Raw genomic sequence first — 18414 nt, forward strand, 5'->3', positions numbered from 1 at the left:
GGACAAGGTGGGCGCTTATTCGAGGCTGGGGGTTTACGAAATTTTCACCATTTTCAACAAGTGTAGTATGTTTATTCTGTAACAAAACAATGAATGCTAATAATAAAACGCGAAGAAGTAACAGAGCAAGGTTTCTGTAAAATACTCTGAAGGAAGTACTTACTTACTTATTAGTACTTATTCAATTTCAATGTCAATCTCATTGTCACTCAGGTGGGCGGGGTAGGGGTTGGGCGCTTATTTGAGTTTGATTGGGAGGAGGAGGGGGTGGGGTTTGAGGTTGAGGGTGAGCACTTATTTGACGTTGGGCGCCAATTCGAGGTTGAGCGCTTATTCGAATAAATACGGTAGTATTAAAACTCAGTGAAAAGGTTGGGTCAATTTTTTCAAGTTCCAATCCATGTCCATCCTTTCCATCCGCTGCAACAGACGACAGAAAACAGTTTCAATGGCTAAATATGGTCTTAAAAAACAAAACTGGAACATTATTTTTGAAATTAAATTGATGCGAACACACTCAGTTTAGCTTTTTCAAAAGATGGCAGATAGGGTTGAAATAGCCTCTTTAAACTGAGATGAAATGTTCATTTGGGAAAGCTCCAGAATATTGGTATCACAAGCCGAAAAAAAACACCTCCTTTAACCGGGTTAATGCTCTTAAGAAAGACACAGTGAAATTTTACAAAGTAAGTAGAGGTGGGGCAAGATCATCTTAAACCGATACAGCCAGTCTAGCCGGGCAAAGAGGCATTCAGGGATTTTTTTTGGTGCTTTATTTGAAGAGCGGTATCTCCAGAGCGCTTTCCAAACCTCAGACCTGCCGGCCTGACCAAGGCCTTACTAGTCCTTTTTGAAAATTAAATAAGTTTTTAACAAGAGTTTTTGATGAAAAATCATCATTTCGTGCATATACTAGCTATTCATGATTTGACTTACCTGGCTGGATAGTTTTGATTAAAGGTGAAATTCTCATTACGACGGGAATGGTCTAGCCGGTCGACAATAATTAAAAGCGCCCTTAGTTATACGCTCAAACTGTCATTATTGCTTGATCCGAATTCTATGGTTGAGAGAATTTCCACAACAATATGACAAATAAGCTTCATTTTCCATCCAGTTCCAGGTCTCAGTAGAGCCAAGGGACTGGCGCTCGGTTTTCAAGCTTATGATCCACATACTACGGATTTTACTCTGGCCATTTTGCGTCTTCATGAAAATGACTTCCTTGATAATTTGAAGCGAAAGTGGTGGGACAAAGCCAATGAATGTCCCAAAGAACAGGAAACAAGTGAGTTACACAAGAAATTGCATAAATTTGTTTATCCACGAAACCCTTAAGAGCCCTTAACTCTCCAATCAATCAAACATAGCCATTGGTAATCAGTTTGAATGTCCCAAAGAACAGGAAACAAGTGAGTTACACAAGAAATTACATAAATTTGTTTATCCACGAAACCAAGAGACTATAAAGGGGACAGAGAGGGCATCCCCCATATACACCCTATTCCATAGGTAATTCGTCTCGAGTTATTTTTAGAATCGGGATAAAGTTACCTCGCGCGAGGCGTGGATGTTTCGTGGAGGTTTCGCATGACCAAACGCAAAACATATCGGGCAAGAGGCAATGAAAGCGTAAAAAGATCAAGAGCATTCCTGAATATTGAAGCGAAATGAGTCGGCGCTCACCTGGGAAAAAGGAATCGCTGGACTCTTTGACAACCCGTGAAATCAGTTTAACTCGAAGTTGTCGTAACCTCAGTGCTTTAATAAAATGAGAAATTTCGCCGGTCTATTGAAACCGGTCGTTTGTACAATTTAGAGAGTTTAAGATCCAACGACGCGGACGACAACTAGAACGTCAAAAAAACAATAGGTTTAATTAGCAAAACAACAACTTCGCACGTGCAACACACTTTTTTGTTCATTTCTTTCCCGTTTTAGCACGACTACGACGTGAAAATGCCTAATTTCGCGTTTTATGGAGGACGTAAATAAACTACGACGAAGTTTTATTTCTCTTTCTGAGCTTGAATATGGTCCCTTGAAATTCAGCTTTAGGAGGGTCCACCTACAATTGACAAAGTAAGTGGGTAGGAATAATCGCTATAAAGACCGAAAAAAATAAACATCAAACCAGAAATTGCTCTCTTCAAACTGTAAATTATAAATGATCCTGAGAGAATATTCAGTGTGTTAAGGATTTCCCTGCTCTACTATTAGATCTATACAAGAGAGGAAGGGCGATTCTTTTTTAATTTCCGTTTCGCTGACACAGCTTTCGCAGAAATCTCGCTGTAGTCGTTTTCGTCGACAAAAGGAATAGCAAAATCGCTCTCCGCGTCTTCCCCCATTTTGTTCTGCGTCATTTCGTGAAGGACGCGTGGCTCTCAGCGTGGGTCATCCACGCGGAACACATTCGCACTATGTGATTGGCTGTTGTCTAATCCCCCTTGAGATCTGTGATGTTAAAAATATCTCGAGACGAATTACCTTTGGAATAGGGTGTATATGGGGGATGCCCTCTCTGTCCCCTTTATAGTCTCTTGACGAAACCCTTAACTCTCCAATCAATCAAACATAGCCGTTGGTAATCAGTTTGTAATCATTCAGCTGTCTCTCCTCTCCTTCCTTACTCCGCTATGGATGTTTTGAGCAAGAGACGTCCATAGCGCGGCAAGAAGCGAGGAGGAGAGACGGTTGTACGTTAGCAGGCTAGGTTTTACATTGACTCTATAGAGCGTTTTCACTCACGTGACCAGAAACTATGCAAATTTACTGGAGCAAAAGAAAGCGTTTGCATAAGAAAAGAGTTCAACTCCCACAGGACTGGTTTGGGACACCAACATGGCCGCCGTTTCATTGTCTGGGGACACCAATATGGCCGCCGTGACGTCATGTGAAAACACCCTATAGCTCAGTTGACAATCATCGTATACACAATGTTTTTGCTGAAAGATATAGTGTCTCTTTTTCTTGCTGTGTCAAAGTCATGTAACGGCGTAAAGAAACTTAGCGATTAAATTTAGAGTTTCAGAGTTTTTATTTCTTTGGAAACTCTCGAACGTCATCATCAATTACTCACAATCAACTGGGAAGACTAGTTTCCAGGAAACCCATCCACAAAACAGAGTAATATATTTATTTTGCTCACTTCAAATCACACCACATCAAAAACCAACGATCTGTTGTGTAAACCTTACTGCTTTCCCTTACTGCTTTACAAATCAGGCTCAAGTTTTCCAAATTGTTTGAGCCGGCAAAATGTACAAGTTGATGATTTCCATACTAAAAGGTTCTCGTGGCCACATAATGAATCCTTTGTTCGGTCAAGACGGATGGATATTGGCTTCGCTCTTTCTCTCGTTTTTAGTCACCTCGAATTTCTCTCGATCCAAAATAAAAAGGGCTTGGCCAATGTCCAACCATCTTGACTTCACTTTTGATCAAAAACCCTTATTTCTTTTCTTTCCATCCTCTTCCTCCCTTCCTTTCTTTTTTTCTTTTTGGCAGCGCTGTCTCAAAAGCGGATCGATTTACCTAGTATGTTGGGAGTGTACGTCGTCATGGGCTGTGGGATAACTGCAGCGTTTATAACGTTGATTGCAGAGATCTTCTGGAAGAAAATGACGAAGAAACGGGAGACTAAGCCTTCATGTTTTAAAAGGTATAAGGATATCTTTATTAAAGTCCGGCCAACCGGGAAATCTTCTCTAGTGTCTCTACTGTTCTGGGTGGGCAGGGGCGTAGCCAGGATTTTTCAAAGGGGGGGGGGGGTTACAGAGGCTACTCACCAGATTGTCAGTCGTATTATCGCGGAATGAAGGCCCATATTAACTAAAGACAAGAACCGTTGACGAAAATACTTTACAAAAAAACAAATTTTAAAAGTGGGCTTTACAACAATGGCTTTTACGGCCAAGATATTGTCATGGCATTTTTGCCAGCTGAATATTGTAGGTTGTTTGCTCAAAAGAAGGCCTACCAAGGGGGGGGGGGGGGTCACGGGCACCCCAGGACCCCCCCTAGCTACGCCCCTGGTGGGGAATGTCAAGTGTGTCGAGTACTGGAGAAAGACTCTGTATGAATCGAGTAAGATCTTTATTGAGCATGCGTTGCATGTTGCTAGGATACAGCTTCGAACCCAGGTCTACCTTATTAGTACTTAAAGCGGGTAGTTAATGTCCTGGTTATTATGCTAACCAAACTGCTGCTGTGTCATCTATACAATCCTATATTCGTGATGTACGGAACTGGATGCTGATGGGTAAATTGAAACTTCATCCTGACAAAACAGAATTTATCATTTGAACAAGACAGCGACTCGAGAAAGTAAAGACCTCACACCTTATTGTTAGTGAATCTCGGATAAATTCTTTACCACAAATAAGAAACTTCGGATCATGGTCTGATTCTAACCTAGATATGCTTAGTCATGTCAATAGTATCTGCAGCTCGTCTTTTTATTATATCTACAATATACGTAAGATTAGAAAGTATCTGTCTCATCAAACCGCTATATCCCTTGTCCGTGCGTTTATTACCAGTAAACTGGACTACTGCAGCAGTCTATTATACGGCCTTCCTACTATTCACATTAATAAACTTCAACGAGTTCAAAATGCTGCTGCCAAACTTGTAACTAACACCCGTTGTATCTATCACGTTACTCCTGTTTTAAAGGATCTTCAATGGTTGGCCGTCGAATACAAAATTGAATTTAAAATAGTGTTATTAACATTCAAGTGCCTCTCAGGCCCTAGCACCTAAATATCTGGTTGATCTTATTGCTGTCGCTGCCCAGTCAAGATATAATCTTAGGTCCAGGAATGCGAATTTGGTGGTACCAGCCAACTCACGGTGCCTACCTACACTTGCTGACCGAGCATTTCAGTTGGCGGCTCCGAAATTGTGGAACAGTCTTCCGGCGGAGATCCCAAACATTCAGAGCTTTAGACCTTTTAAAAGAGCTCTCAAACGTACTTTTTCAAGGCAGCTTTTTAATTGACTTATTTGTTTATTTTATTTGTTTATTTTTTTATTTTTTCACTTTATTTAATTATTTATTTATTTATTTATTTAAATATAGCTCTTAATTGATCTATTTTTATCTTATCGTCTGTAATGCGCATATGAAAATATTTCTATTGAATATGCGCAACTAAGTTTCACATTTATTATTATTCATTTTTCTTTATAGGTCAGTCGGCTCAAGCCCTACCATAATTTCTGCAAGCAATTGACTGGAATTGAACCACTCTTAACAAGGATTAAAGTGGATTTTGTTTACGCGAATTAGTCAATTTTTCTTTTTTTTTTTTCTGTCGCGAATACTTGGCACATAGCAACTTTGATTTCCGTCGTCTCGGGTGGTTTGCAACCGGGCTTGCATCAATGTGACTAGAGATTACGGGGACAGGATTTATACCACGAAACCGCCATTCAAGCGTCCAAAGAAAATAAAGAAGAGAGTATTTTTTGCGCTTTAACCACAAGTGTCGGTGTTGGTGCAGTTTCTTCAGTTTCTATAAGTGCGAGATTTTTTTTAATACGTAAGTTAGAATCTGCTCGCCAGCTTTTTTGGGCATAAAATCTGGTTTGTTCCTGATGCCGATGAAAACCAGAAATAGCGTTCAGGTTGTTGCTTCTAATTACAACGTAGCCCTGCATTTCCTCTGCAGGGAAAATAGTGCGCAGCGCAGGACTACTATTATAAAAAAATTAATCGGATTGGATTTCAATACATTTGAGATTGGTCACAATCAGTATACTAGAGTAACTCTCATATAAATCTAATATAAAATGAACAGACAACTCCTTGCATACAGGCTTATATTTCTCGTTGAAGTTTTTATACTAAGGACGCATTATCCCTCTGGACGAACTTGGGCAAACATTCTGTAGTTCGTCTGGGTTATGTGTATCTGGTATAAAGATGGGCACGAGACGAATTATTCGCCTAGACAAACTATGGGGGCACCCAACGAGAATATAGTTCAAAACCACTTAAACATAGCATTGTCAAACGTATTTTAGTATTTAAACGGTAGATATAGGCATATTTTTATCCCCTAAAAATTTTTCATCTGTTCGGATTTCCTAGCTGAAAGTCTAGTGATCAGAAAATTATAGGAATCAAAACTTACCTTTTCGAAAATTTCAGCCAGAAAAAAGGCTTCCGAAAATTCTAGGTGACCTTTTTAGGGTAAACATCCGTTAAAAATAGGCAAATATACCATTTTTTGGATGTTCGAAAATCCTAGGAGAGGCAGGCAAGCAAGAAATTTTACAGCAAATGTTCCGAAAATTCTAAATCTCAAATCGTCTTCCGAACAGATATTCTTCCGAAAATTGTCGTTGGGTGCCCCTGAAACTACCTTTCGTAGTGCGTCGTTCAAGACGTTCGTCCAAGTTCGTCCAAACGCGTAATGCGTCTTGTGCCCGTCTTTATACTGGAGACGCATAACCAGACGAACTACAAATGTTTGCCCAAGTTCGACCAGTCGTATAATGCGTCCTCTAGCATAAAAAAGGTCAATAAAATGTTTACCTTAATAAGCTGTTCATTGTTTTAGTCGTGTAACCTATTTATCCCCGAATTCAACCCTCTTTTCTGACTTTTCAGATAGAAAAGATATAGTACAAAATACCGGATATAAAATACCGAAATATTGACAAACAATTGTTGGATGAGATTTTTGTGATATCCGGAATAATCAAGGTCGAGAGGTAAGTGGCCGAGGCTGATAATACTACCTTAACTATTTAGGATATCATAAAGATCGAATCTAATAATTGTTTTATTATACATTGTTTTGAAGAAGGTTACGACAAATAAACCGTCGCACGGAACCTGAATGGCCCAGTTTCGAGTTCGCTATAACCGCTGGATTAAAGAAGTGAAGACACATTTTTTACGGGCTTAGCCTCCATCAGAAGTAAATATATTCACAAATTCCAACGAGAAAAAGACCTGTTTATTGCTCTGTCTATTGTATATATTCAAATTTCAAACACTTACTTGCCGGAATTTCTGAATATGTTACTTTAAGTGGAGGCTAACTCTTTATGAATGTGTCGTTAATGTTTGTATTCAGCCGTAATTTTTAATTCAAAACTGTTCTATTGATATTGTTATTGGAAATCATGCATTGCGTGTCCAACCTACAGATTAGTCAGTTATCAGTTATCTCCTTTCCCATCTCCCATAACAGGTAGATATCGCACCATTCCCATAACTGCTGAGACTCGTGGTCTTTACTGAAACCCACCCCCTGTACATGTTCCTTCCAAACTTTCTTTTACTCCTCCCCTCAGCTGCTCAGGCATTTAGTCTCTTGTACAACCCCATCCCAATGCCTTGAAAGATATGATCTCCCACCCACCTCCTCCCCCCTCAACTGCTCAGACATATGGCGTACAGGTAAACTGGAAATTCTGGTTGGAAAATCAAATGGTTCACCTCATTCAGTTTGGATGATTTCATTTACCCAAAAATTTTATTTCGCTAATTTGAAAAAAAAAAAAATGCTCTTTCAGTCTAAACAAGCCTTGGTGTTCAAAGCCATGTACCAATCCGCTTTTTTAGCTCGTGAAAAAGTGCTAAATTTCGACGGTTGATTAAGCGATTTAGAGTCAACAACTTTGAAAATTTCTCAAAAATCTCTTGTGGACCAAATTGCGAACTAGTAAGTTAAAATTATAGAGGAAAGATAGTAAAAATATGTGTCATTATATTTTAGCAGCAAACTTTATTTTCAAATATACGAGACACTGAATATGACTCTAATTTCGCATGATTTTTGCCCATTTTAGGCCTCGGGAAAAAAAAAATTCGTTAAAAAAATATTATTCACGATCGTACTTAAACCAACGATTTTGTAACTAGGGCACATAAGGCTGTATTCTGGCCGAGTTTGAGGCCAGGTCATTTTTTGACTATTTCCTCGTTTAGTTGATAATTACGCGGAGCGCTCTTAACCTTCATTCGTAGAGTTCTTTTTAATTCTATGTAATGTCAGGGTGGCCTCCACAACTGAATAAACTACCTTATTAACTACTTAACGTTTAACCAGCGAAATTTTTAAAAACAGCAGTCTTCTTTACTGTATTGTCAAACCATGTTTTAAAGTGTAAAGCCTTAAGTTTTTGGTTTTAGTATCTATTCAAAAGCAGCAAATCATTAAAATGACAAAGTGCAACAAAATTACAGATGCTGATAAAATGCACATAAATGCACTGATGACTCATTCCGTTATGGTCGGGCTGACAAGCTCCAAAAAATTGTAAAAACATTGTGTTTATTTCGATTTATTCGTAGAACATGTAAAAAAATAAAGAGTACAAGTTGACAAATCCTACTGCTCGTCCATATTATTGTAAACAGTAACATACGAATCATTGTAATCAGTAACACTCTGTCACAGGTTTTTATTCTCAGGGATTAATAATTGTTGTTAATACAGATATCAGCCGTTTATTGGAAGACGGCAGTTAAGATAGCGGGTACGCTTGGTACTTGGCCGAACGAAATGTTTGCATATTACCAAAGATGGAAAATAACAAGAAAATTTTAAGGCGCGTTCTGTCTAAAAACCGTGGTCCTTGGCAAAAGTATCAATGAATGGTATGGTTCTCAAGCACGTTTTGGCTAAGTGAGTATTTTCTTTTTCATTCTGATTTGACAAAGTTGACAAACTCTCACTATAAAAAGGAAAAGAAAATTTCAGCAATGTCGATTCTGCCGAACATAGCAGAACAAAAAAAGGGATAAAAGTTAATCCGGCAAAAAGGAGAAATACTCAGTTGCCTTGGCCTTTGTCGCTCAGTGTCTCTGTACATCTGCAAACTGGGCCTGGACCACAGCCAAGTAAAGCCGTGTCTATAGCCATGTCATTGTATTATAAATAAAATATCCTTGGGCGACTCTTTGGGCATTCAGTCAGATTTGCAACCGACGATCAAAAGTCAGTTTATATTCTTTCCTCTTATTAGCTTATAGTTGGAGGGTCTATTTTTTGTTATATCCATACGCTAAAAGATTCTGCACGTATTTCTCAGCAAAAACATGGTTAGCGTTAATTTTGTCACGGAAGCTATGTTGGAATCAACAAAAGCGGTTCTGTCCTCTGTATTCTTACCCATATTCAGTTTCATGCAAATTTAACGAATTGTGGCATGGCTGCCTTGACACTTGACTTCAAAAAGCTGACAAAATTTTTCAAAAGTAAACTGTTTTTGTATTTACCAAATGTTGGTCACTTTATCAAGTCATGCAAAGAGTCTATTGGCGTCTCTACGTTTCAATATCAGATTCAAACTTTACATTAACGAAATGATGAAAGTAGAGATTGAATTATGATTCAGTTTGTTTGGCCGGAGTTGTTCATAATTGTGTATACAATTTCCGTTCAGCCGCAGTATACCTCAATATTCATGTACGATGACTCGTGTACATTTTCCGAATCGAAACGTAATCTCGTACCCAGATCTCCCAGTGTAAAACAGAGTGAGATCTGGGTACGAGATAAATTGAAACGGGGGCTATCCTTGGCTGATGTCATTGCTTAAACACACGCATAAGAATTTACGTAAGAAAGGCATTGTACGAAAAGAAGAACAGAATAAACGTAAGAAATGTAACGATGTATAATTAAAAATAATCATCTCTTTTTGTAATAAAACCATTGCAATTTCTAATGATTCGTATCGCACTTTGCAATAAAAAATGCTGTCTCGTAATAATTGTCCACAGAACTAAGTTGTCGCAATTTGTAATAATTCCATCGCATTTTATAATAAACTTTAATTATCACATTCTCTTGCTATGAGATGATTGGTTTTAATGAGCTTGCTCTCCGTCAATATATGAAAGTTATCGTAAGGTTAGCATTAGGTAACATCGGCAGAGGTCAGATTGTTTCTTTCAGTAAAATTACATGAAGAACAACTCAAGTCCAACTTTACTGTGTAACATAAAATAAAATGGAAAAAAATCCACTGTAATGCTTTGAGCCCCGGTCACTTGCTTTATAGCCTACATCCATATCCACTACACCATCGAGGACTAGCGGCTAAATCCAATAATTTTTAAAATATACATGTTCTTATATATGCCGTACCCCATTACAAAATTTGAAAGCTAACCGTTTTCAGTTCAGTGCTTAACCCTAATCACTGCAGATCAGTGCTTAACTCTCTACTGTGTTCTCTCCATAACTGGCACTCTGTAGTTTTGGTTTCTTCAGCTATTCTAGCCTCATTCTACATTCCAGTCTCATTCCATTATGGAAATAATGCGTTGTGTAAAATTCATAAGGTGTCCAATCTGGCTTCACTCGATGTTATCTAACGCTAAACTTATTGTAACATTTCCACTTGTTTCTATTGTATTTTTTCATTTCCGTTTTGATCGTCGGGGCACTCTCAATCATTATCATGCCAGCGTTGTTTGTTGCTATTTTCCCAGAAACTAGCACAAATTAATCTATCCAGCACTGTCGAGGTTTAGCATGAATTTCTATACTTATTACATTTATGGTTAGTAATTTGTTACATCTATGGTTGATTTTTATCACATTTATGGTTGACTTTTATTACATTTATGGTTGTTCAGTATTACATTTATGGGTGATAACGTGTAAAGGCCGTCAATCGCCCGAACTTGACATTCACCGTATCGCCAAAATATTTATCCAATGAAACTAAAATTTACATTTTCATTACTACAATACCTAGGGTAGTTTAATTTTTTTTAGTTGAATTTTGGGGGGAATTTTTCAAAAATTTTATTTTTCCCATCTCTGGTCGATATTTTCAGACAACCGCTCTCAAATGATTTATTAGTACAAAGTGCAACACGACACGATTTATTACCAATTACGACTTAGGTATTACAAAGTGCGATGATTATTACAAATGAGACAGTACACAAGCTCTTGATCATAAATGCTGTAAATGCACTATCAAACAAGTGTTCAAAATTTCTGGAAGGCAAAAGTCTTTTAATGAGCTATGCAATAAGGGCAAGCCTCGAGTTTTAATTCAACTACATTCAATGACTTTCTTTCGACATACAGAAGCACGTGAGTCGTTAGAATGATGGGGAATAACGTTAGTCAACTTGGGACTCACCTGCATGGTCACTTTCCTTTCCTTGTTTATGAGGAATATCATGCGGTTATTACATGTAAAGTTTATGCTATTGAATAACTGCGACACTTTTACAGTTTATCACATAGTTTATAACGATATTATTATTTTTTCCAGAAACAAAATATGCATGGAAAGAGGAATATAAAAGTTTTCTTTGTGATTTTAGCCGCTGTTAATTTATTCGTGCATGTGAACTCCTCGGAAAAAAAGACGGATAACATGTGGTAAGAGAGGGTCTTTTTGTTTATGTTTTTATCTCTCAGATAGCTTAATTCCATCCCAAATTGATACTACAAGTTAATTTCTGGCCTAAACACTTTGAATTCTTTCCTCGTCGACTTTTTACGTCTTTTTATTTATCTTACTAGCAATCGACTTAGTGCTTGCGGTATGGTGAAATTAGACTCTTCCATGGTTTTTTTTTTCTTTTTTAGTTAAATTTTGACCAATTAGCAAAGATGTATGATACATCTCAGGAGAGCGCCTTAAAATCAGTAAAGTTGTCAAATCTAAGAGCCAAGAGCTGGCTCCAGAAATTGGTGAAGTTTTAATTTATAAAGTTTGTATGACGGGGGCAAACTTGTCTAAAATATACACGTGTGTAATCCACTCTGGAACGATCGAAAACCGCTTAATCATTTCTCATCAGACAATGTGATTAAGGGTAATCATAGCAGCAAGACGCTTAAGTGTGACATTTCGTTAATGATTTTACTGTAAAACTCATGTGTGTCATGTACCATCTGTTGTAAATGACCTATGATCTCAAATTTACGCTCCTCTTAGAACGCGCCAGCATACGATGGCTGCTCAGAATGAGGGCCGGTTACAAAGGCAACTGCAAGTTTTTACTAAGATGATTCAGGGACGGTTTGTTTTGGTCTTCTTACGATCTTCATCCCAATATTATTTCTGCCAACTTTTTCTGAGTCAAATGCGTGGGATTTTCACCTTGTTCTGGCCGAGATTTCCTGAAACGTCCCGGCGACTTCCGAAGATTTCCGACGAATTTCCGAAGACTTCCAAACGTTGCCGAAAATTAAATGTCCGCAGACTGTTCCCGAAGTAGCCTGAATTTCATCCGATTACTTCGAGTCGTTATTACTCCCTCAGTAACGTCTGAATCGACCGGCCGTTAATGCCGTCCAGTGACGTCACTACTCCTTGACCTTTGCTTTAATTCATGCAAAAAGTAAAACACGATTTTCAAGTGGCAACCGAGAAATATCGTTTGGAAATGTCTGCACGATACAGAACTGCTTTATTTTCTTCGATCGCAATTCATGTTTAATGTTCAAACTATCAACTGTATGCAGTACGACTCTAAACCGGTTGTACTAAATTCTATAATCAAACTCGGTAGTAATCACGCAATGAAATAAACACACACACACGGAACACTTAGTTCAAAAAGACAATGATTTGCTTTAATTGAAAAGAAGCTATTTGGTCCTTAACGAGGAAAAAAAACAAGGAGACAAGAAAGAAAAGCTAACAGAATTATTACACTTGACGGTAAAAACAGTAAGAAGGTCGAATTATTACATTGATCACAGAAAACTTCGCGTAAATAAAATCACCGGCCGCCGAAACCACAAAGCGGCTCTAAATGAAAAACCTACCGACTCTCCGCAATGATTCTTCATTCGCAGTTCAATTTAGCATTCCAGTTTCGAAGACAAGGGCAATTTTACTGTTTAAGATAAAGATTAAGCTTATCGAAATGTTTGAACTAACGAAAGAATGCCAGGGATGCGATTCGCTGAATATCAAGCGACAATCCCGCTAAAATTTTTCATAATTATTCATAATTATGCGAATGTTTAGCCAATAAACCAATCAAAATCGCTACCCGGTTTTCGGGTAGTAATATAAGTGACGTCACTAGACGGCATTAACGGCCCGTCAATTCAGACGTTGTTGAGATGAGAAAACGACTCGAAGAAATGGGATTCCCGAAGACGTTTGAGCACTTCCCAAGCTATTTAAAAGACGACACTTTTAGTGTGCTTTGATATGATTTCGTTACAACAGAAAAAAGAACTCAAAGTCATCATGTGTTAAGAACAATTTGTCTGGATTTGTGACTCAGGCGTGAGATCCAGTGACGGATCCAGACCTTCAGATAAGGGGGGGGGGGGGGAGGGGGTCATCCAGACCCTGAGATAAGGGGAGGAGGGCGGCTTAAAAAAAATGTTCTTCGGCCCTTCGGGCCTCAGTTTGGTCCAAAAATAAGGGGGGGGCCGGGCCCCTGGATACGCCTCTGAGATCGATGTCTTTAGTCCACAGGCGTAAGACTCACGCATAATGCGTATACAATATTCTGAAGGGATAAATTTTGATTGGCTTAATGGTTGGCAATGTTGGACTCTGGCCAGTAAAGACGTTCGAGTGGAGGAGAGTAATGAAATGCTTACAACATGTACAATACCAAAACCGATAAAAATTAAGGTACCATGGCATCAGTTTTCGAATTTCATGTTTAATTTAAATTATATGTGCCTTTTAAGCCAATTTTCGCATCCAAAATATACAAATAAGTTTCATTGTTACTCATTAATAACCATTTAACTGACAACTGACAAAAAGCCTAAAATTTAACTGACAACTGACAAATGGTCGAAATTTTAACTGACATTTGTACCCACTGATCAAAAATTAACTTACGACATGTATGACGTCAAAATTACGGCGGTAATTTGAAATTTGCATTTTCACTTTTTTTACATGTTTTTCCGACCCTCTGTAAAACCAAATTCATTGGTACTTTTATTTAATTTTATCACAAATGCACACATTTTTGCTGTTGTCGCTAAGAATTTTACGTTAGTAACACGCTCTGGGCGAGGAGAATTGTGACGTCACATAACGTTGTAAATCCACCATTTTGACATTTCGAGGCAGGCATCTTCATTTTTAATTTCGCAGTTGTTAGTTAACGATGAAGTCAGCAAAAATATACCATTTTATCTTTAAGAAAATTTGGAGGTTTTCTTGTCACCCTTTTAAGTTATAATTAATCAAAGTTAACTCGGTTCATTGTGCCCTCTCCTGCAGGTTGAATAACCTGGAAAAAAAACATAAACGAGTGGTAATAAATAGAGGATATTACATGGCCGCTTGGAGATACGAAATTTCTCAGGTAAATTAAGGCATGGGTCTCCATGGGGGGTGGTCTATCTCTGAGCACTTAAGCAGCAAAAAGATGAGACTTTGCCAGATACATACATGTGTGGTTTCTGTCAATTAGGTGATTTTCAATCATGTAAATGTTGTCACGTGACTCCACACGGCCAGAAAACAATAAAAAGTCTTTAAACAAAAATGGCAACACTTTTTGTTGTGAGTTATTAAACCGGACTGGTTTAGGACAATGTGTAATGCAAGCATCAACAAAAGTGTGCTTGGCCTTTTCTGAATTTTTGACTGTTTTAGAAAATAAACGGCTTTTTCAACTAGACCCAGTCCCCCAAAGCAATTGTATCCCATCTTAACTCCTTCGATTTTAAATATCTAAAAAAGGCCAAGCACAGAAGTGATATATTAAAGGGCCTTAACATTATGCAACCCGTAAAATAATTGACGACACACGAAAAAAGTGTTGCCGTTTCAACAACAAGCTTTTTCAGCCGATGGAGGTCACGTGACCTAATTTGCATAATTTTATAGCACGAAATTGACACAAACTAAAAATGTGGGTAGCTGGCAAAGTTTTATGTCTCTTCATCTAAAGCTCTTAGATATAGACCACCCCCTCAGTTTTCAAGAGAGTAAATTAAGGAAAATTGAGGCCCATGCCTTAATTTACCTGAGTTCTCTTCGAGTGTTGAAAAATATTTCACGAGTAATCACTGCGCTCACTCGTGAAATATTTTTTCAACACGAGAAGAAAAATTTCGTATCTTCAGGCGGCCATGTAATGTTTTATTTATTATATAAACACCAATGAACTACCAAACCATTTCACTTTAATAGTTTTTTGGTGTGAAAGGCGCGATTTATTGTGTAGCCATAGCAACGGTGATATTTTCACATGTGAAGATAACATGGTTATTTTCACATGTGAAGATACCAACTTTTCGCGCGAAAGCTCACCTGGTATTTCATTGGTGTTCATATAATAAAATATTTTCACGTCTCTTCAGGGAACAGCCTTTTTGACCAAGGTAAGTTATCAAGGTCAACTTTACCATTGGACTTGGAGATAACATTAGCTTTAAAGGAGTTGTCATTGTGTTACGAATTTTATCAAAATTTTAACAGTATGAACTGCCATCAAATTGAGGGAAACATAAAAGTAATCACTCAAAACATTAAAAGAAGATATTTATAACAAAGCAAATACAAAAGTAGACATGGATGGACAAACTTGAAAAAGATTAAAGCGGACTGAAATTGTGGGTTTTTTGAAAACTTGTTAGCCTGACAGGTTTTTTAAAGTTCATTTTTGTTGTTGTAACGTTTGATATAATGTTTGGGAAGTCTATTTGTTGGACTTGAAGCTTCAGTTTTGTCGTTAACAAGTAAATAATTTCTTCGTCATCGTTATAAGTTCCAAAGCGCATAAGAAAAAGTAATTGTCATTATTAACAAAATGAACAAGACAGCCGTGATATAGCCCCTATAAGTACCTCTTACATACCCATAAAACGGAGTACTGATGAAGAGAGAGGTGTAGGTGTTAAAATGAGCGCACCCCTGGCCTTAGATTTGTTAGGGCGCTTTCCAAAAAATCAGACTGGCCTGCAGGACTTGTTATTTATATTAAAACGAAATTTTAATTAATTCGCGAAATTTCCGTTAAAGCCATTACTGCCGGGGATATGTTTTATGGACAGGCTGATCCGGCTGTATTTTTCCGTAATAGTGGAATTCTCATAACGACTGAACTAGTTTGGCCAGCCAGATCTGACAAATGATGAGCACTCTTAGTCAGATGAAGACTATTTCCAGCTACCGACTTAAAAAAGGACGCTTTACCTTTAGCTTTAGCAATGACATACAGTATGTTGCCCAGTATCCGGCCGCTTAAAACAAAAACTCAATTTTTGGGACACCCTTTTCAGTTCTCGGTAAACGAAGTATTTCGAATAAAAGCTGAACATTTCAGCTTTAAGATGAAAGTTTTGGCGAGTTTGCCATTTGCGAAACAATTGCAGAAGGCGCCGTTGCGTTCATGAGGTGAGTAAACTTTTCATGGCTAATATTTACGCTGTTTACCGCGCAGCAAAACTAGTACTGTTCAGAAATGGGTTGGTGATATGTGATATTTTCAAAGAATCTGTTTTATATTTAAAGTGAAGACACTTAAAATAGATTCTAATGTCGAAGAATTTCCGCAAAACGGCTGTTCTGAAAAAAATATCAATTGTGAACTAAAGCTACAAAGCAAAGGATTGTCCTAAAAAAATTTGGGGCCGTACCTGTGCGTAAATTTCTCCAGAGGCTTGCTTTAGATTTTCCATATATTTGTCTGCAATTTTCCTGCGACTTTCTTACAGACAAATGTATAGAAAATTTTAGAAAGTGGTTGTAAGTCTTCTAGTGCACGCGCCCGCCCTCGAATTTTTTCAGGAGAATCCTTAGGAGTGAAGCTTTAGTTTACAAATCATTTTTTTTTTTCAGAACAGCCGTTCTACGGAAATTATTCGACGTTAGATTCTCATACAATCACTGTAATTTCTCACGCGTTTGCCTACTCGTCAAGATGGCGTCGAAAACCTTGACAAGGTCTATTGAGGTTGCAAACCACGGCTTTGACTCCTCCGCGGATGCGCTCCTTAAATCAGTGAAAAAGGTCCTAGACAAGGAAGTAGAAACTATACCATTTAACAGCCGCTCGCGTTCCCCACGATACCCCAGTCATTTGTTATGTTTTATTTCACGATGCTAGGTTTACAGATTGATTTATGTTTTTGGAATCGATTGCCAGACTACTTTACAAGTGCAAGAGAAGCTTATAGTCGCTTGCCTGTCGAAATTGATGTACAATTACGTTTGCAGGATAGCAGGCAGCTGGCAGGATACTGGGCAACATAGGAGCTCTGCAAAAATATTAATCTCGCGATGGAAACAAAGGTAAAAGAATTAAACTGTCTTTCGTCATATTAGGGACTAAATTGATTGTCTCTGGGCCAAATTTCAGACTTCGTGCGACTAAGAAAGGATAGTTATTGCAATGTTAAACTGAAGTGGCCGGATTCTGGGTAACATACTGTACAGCTGTCTTTGCAGGGGGAGGGGGTTAACGTTTTAGTGCCTTACGGCCATTTGCTAGTCTAAGGTCTCTAAGGGGCTGCCCACACTTGGTGCTCGGGAACCAGTGCCTGGGTACCGGCACAAAATGGTGCTGTGTTCACACTTTGAGTACCCGATATGTGACCTTGTTCATTGTTACTCAATTTCGCCCTTTCAGACGCCATTTTGAAACATGCGCTTAGCAGCGAGAACAAAGCAGTTGACTGTCCGGAACCTACAAAAATTGTGTGCACACATAGACCCGGTGCCCACTTTTGTGCCCGAGTACAAGGTCGAGACCAGTTGTATTCGGGCACCGGTACCGTGCGCGAATTCTAGCGTGGGTACTTGAAAAAAGGGTGTGTTCACATTAGTGCTCAGCGAGTACCGTACTCGGGCACCATGCCCGGGCACCAAGTGTGAACGCTGCCTAAGGATTTGTTTTAGTGGACGCTGGTGGCTAGACCATGAAACACGCGCAAATAATAGACATCTAACATAGTGGAAAATCAGATGACGTGCTCACGCAGCAAAGTCCTCCATCACTTAACATGAACATACAGCCCTTTTTTTTCTAAGAAATACAAGGCCACCGAAAAAAGTACGTAAATAATTACCCCAAAGCCGATGAATTGTACCTGAATTCCCGAGGTTATATACGAATGGACTCTTGTTAAGACAAATCATAATTTCGTTTACCGTAAATATTGATGTGCTCATAATTTATTTCCTATCTTTAGTGGTTCGCTGCCACTCTGATTTCATTGAAAATCGGTTCGATCTTTCATATTTTGTTTAAATCAGCATCAACTTTACGTTCAGCCATTGCTGTGTTCCAGCAGCAAATATTACGGTACTCATTGGCGGGAGTCAATTGGAGTCGCACGCATGCTTACTGTCTACAGTTACTGGCATACCTCTTATTACATAAACATAAACATAAACTCAGTAAATAAGGTAATGCAAGCCTCCATTCCATTGATCCTTTTTTATATGACAAATCCAGCTGAGTGGGGACCTACATTT

General features: G+C 38.4%; 2 protein-coding genes across 2 annotated transcripts in view; one reads left to right on the plus strand and one right to left on the minus strand.

The window, feature by feature from the left end:
- Window positions 1-6190, plus strand: part of LOC140945570 (glutamate receptor 4-like) — a 19468-nt gene extending 13278 nt beyond the window's left edge. The window contains exons 13-15 of the mRNA XM_073394582.1: window positions 1118-1288; window positions 3511-3664; window positions 5198-6190. Of these exons, the coding sequence (XP_073250683.1) occupies window positions 1118-1288; window positions 3511-3664; window positions 5198-5240 (368 nt within the window). The 3' untranslated portion in view covers window positions 5241-6190. The remainder of the gene's footprint in view (window positions 1-1117; window positions 1289-3510; window positions 3665-5197) is intronic.
- The window catches only part of LOC140946388 (methylcrotonoyl-CoA carboxylase beta chain, mitochondrial-like), a 135446-nt gene that overhangs the window by 67574 nt on the left and 49458 nt on the right, over window positions 1-18414 (minus strand). The gene's annotated exons all lie outside the window — the stretch shown is intronic.

The sequence above is a fragment of the Porites lutea genome, chromosome 8 (genome assembly GCF_958299795.1).
Source record: "Porites lutea chromosome 8, jaPorLute2.1, whole genome shotgun sequence".
Classification (NCBI taxonomy): Eukaryota; Metazoa; Cnidaria; class Anthozoa; order Scleractinia; family Poritidae; genus Porites; species Porites lutea.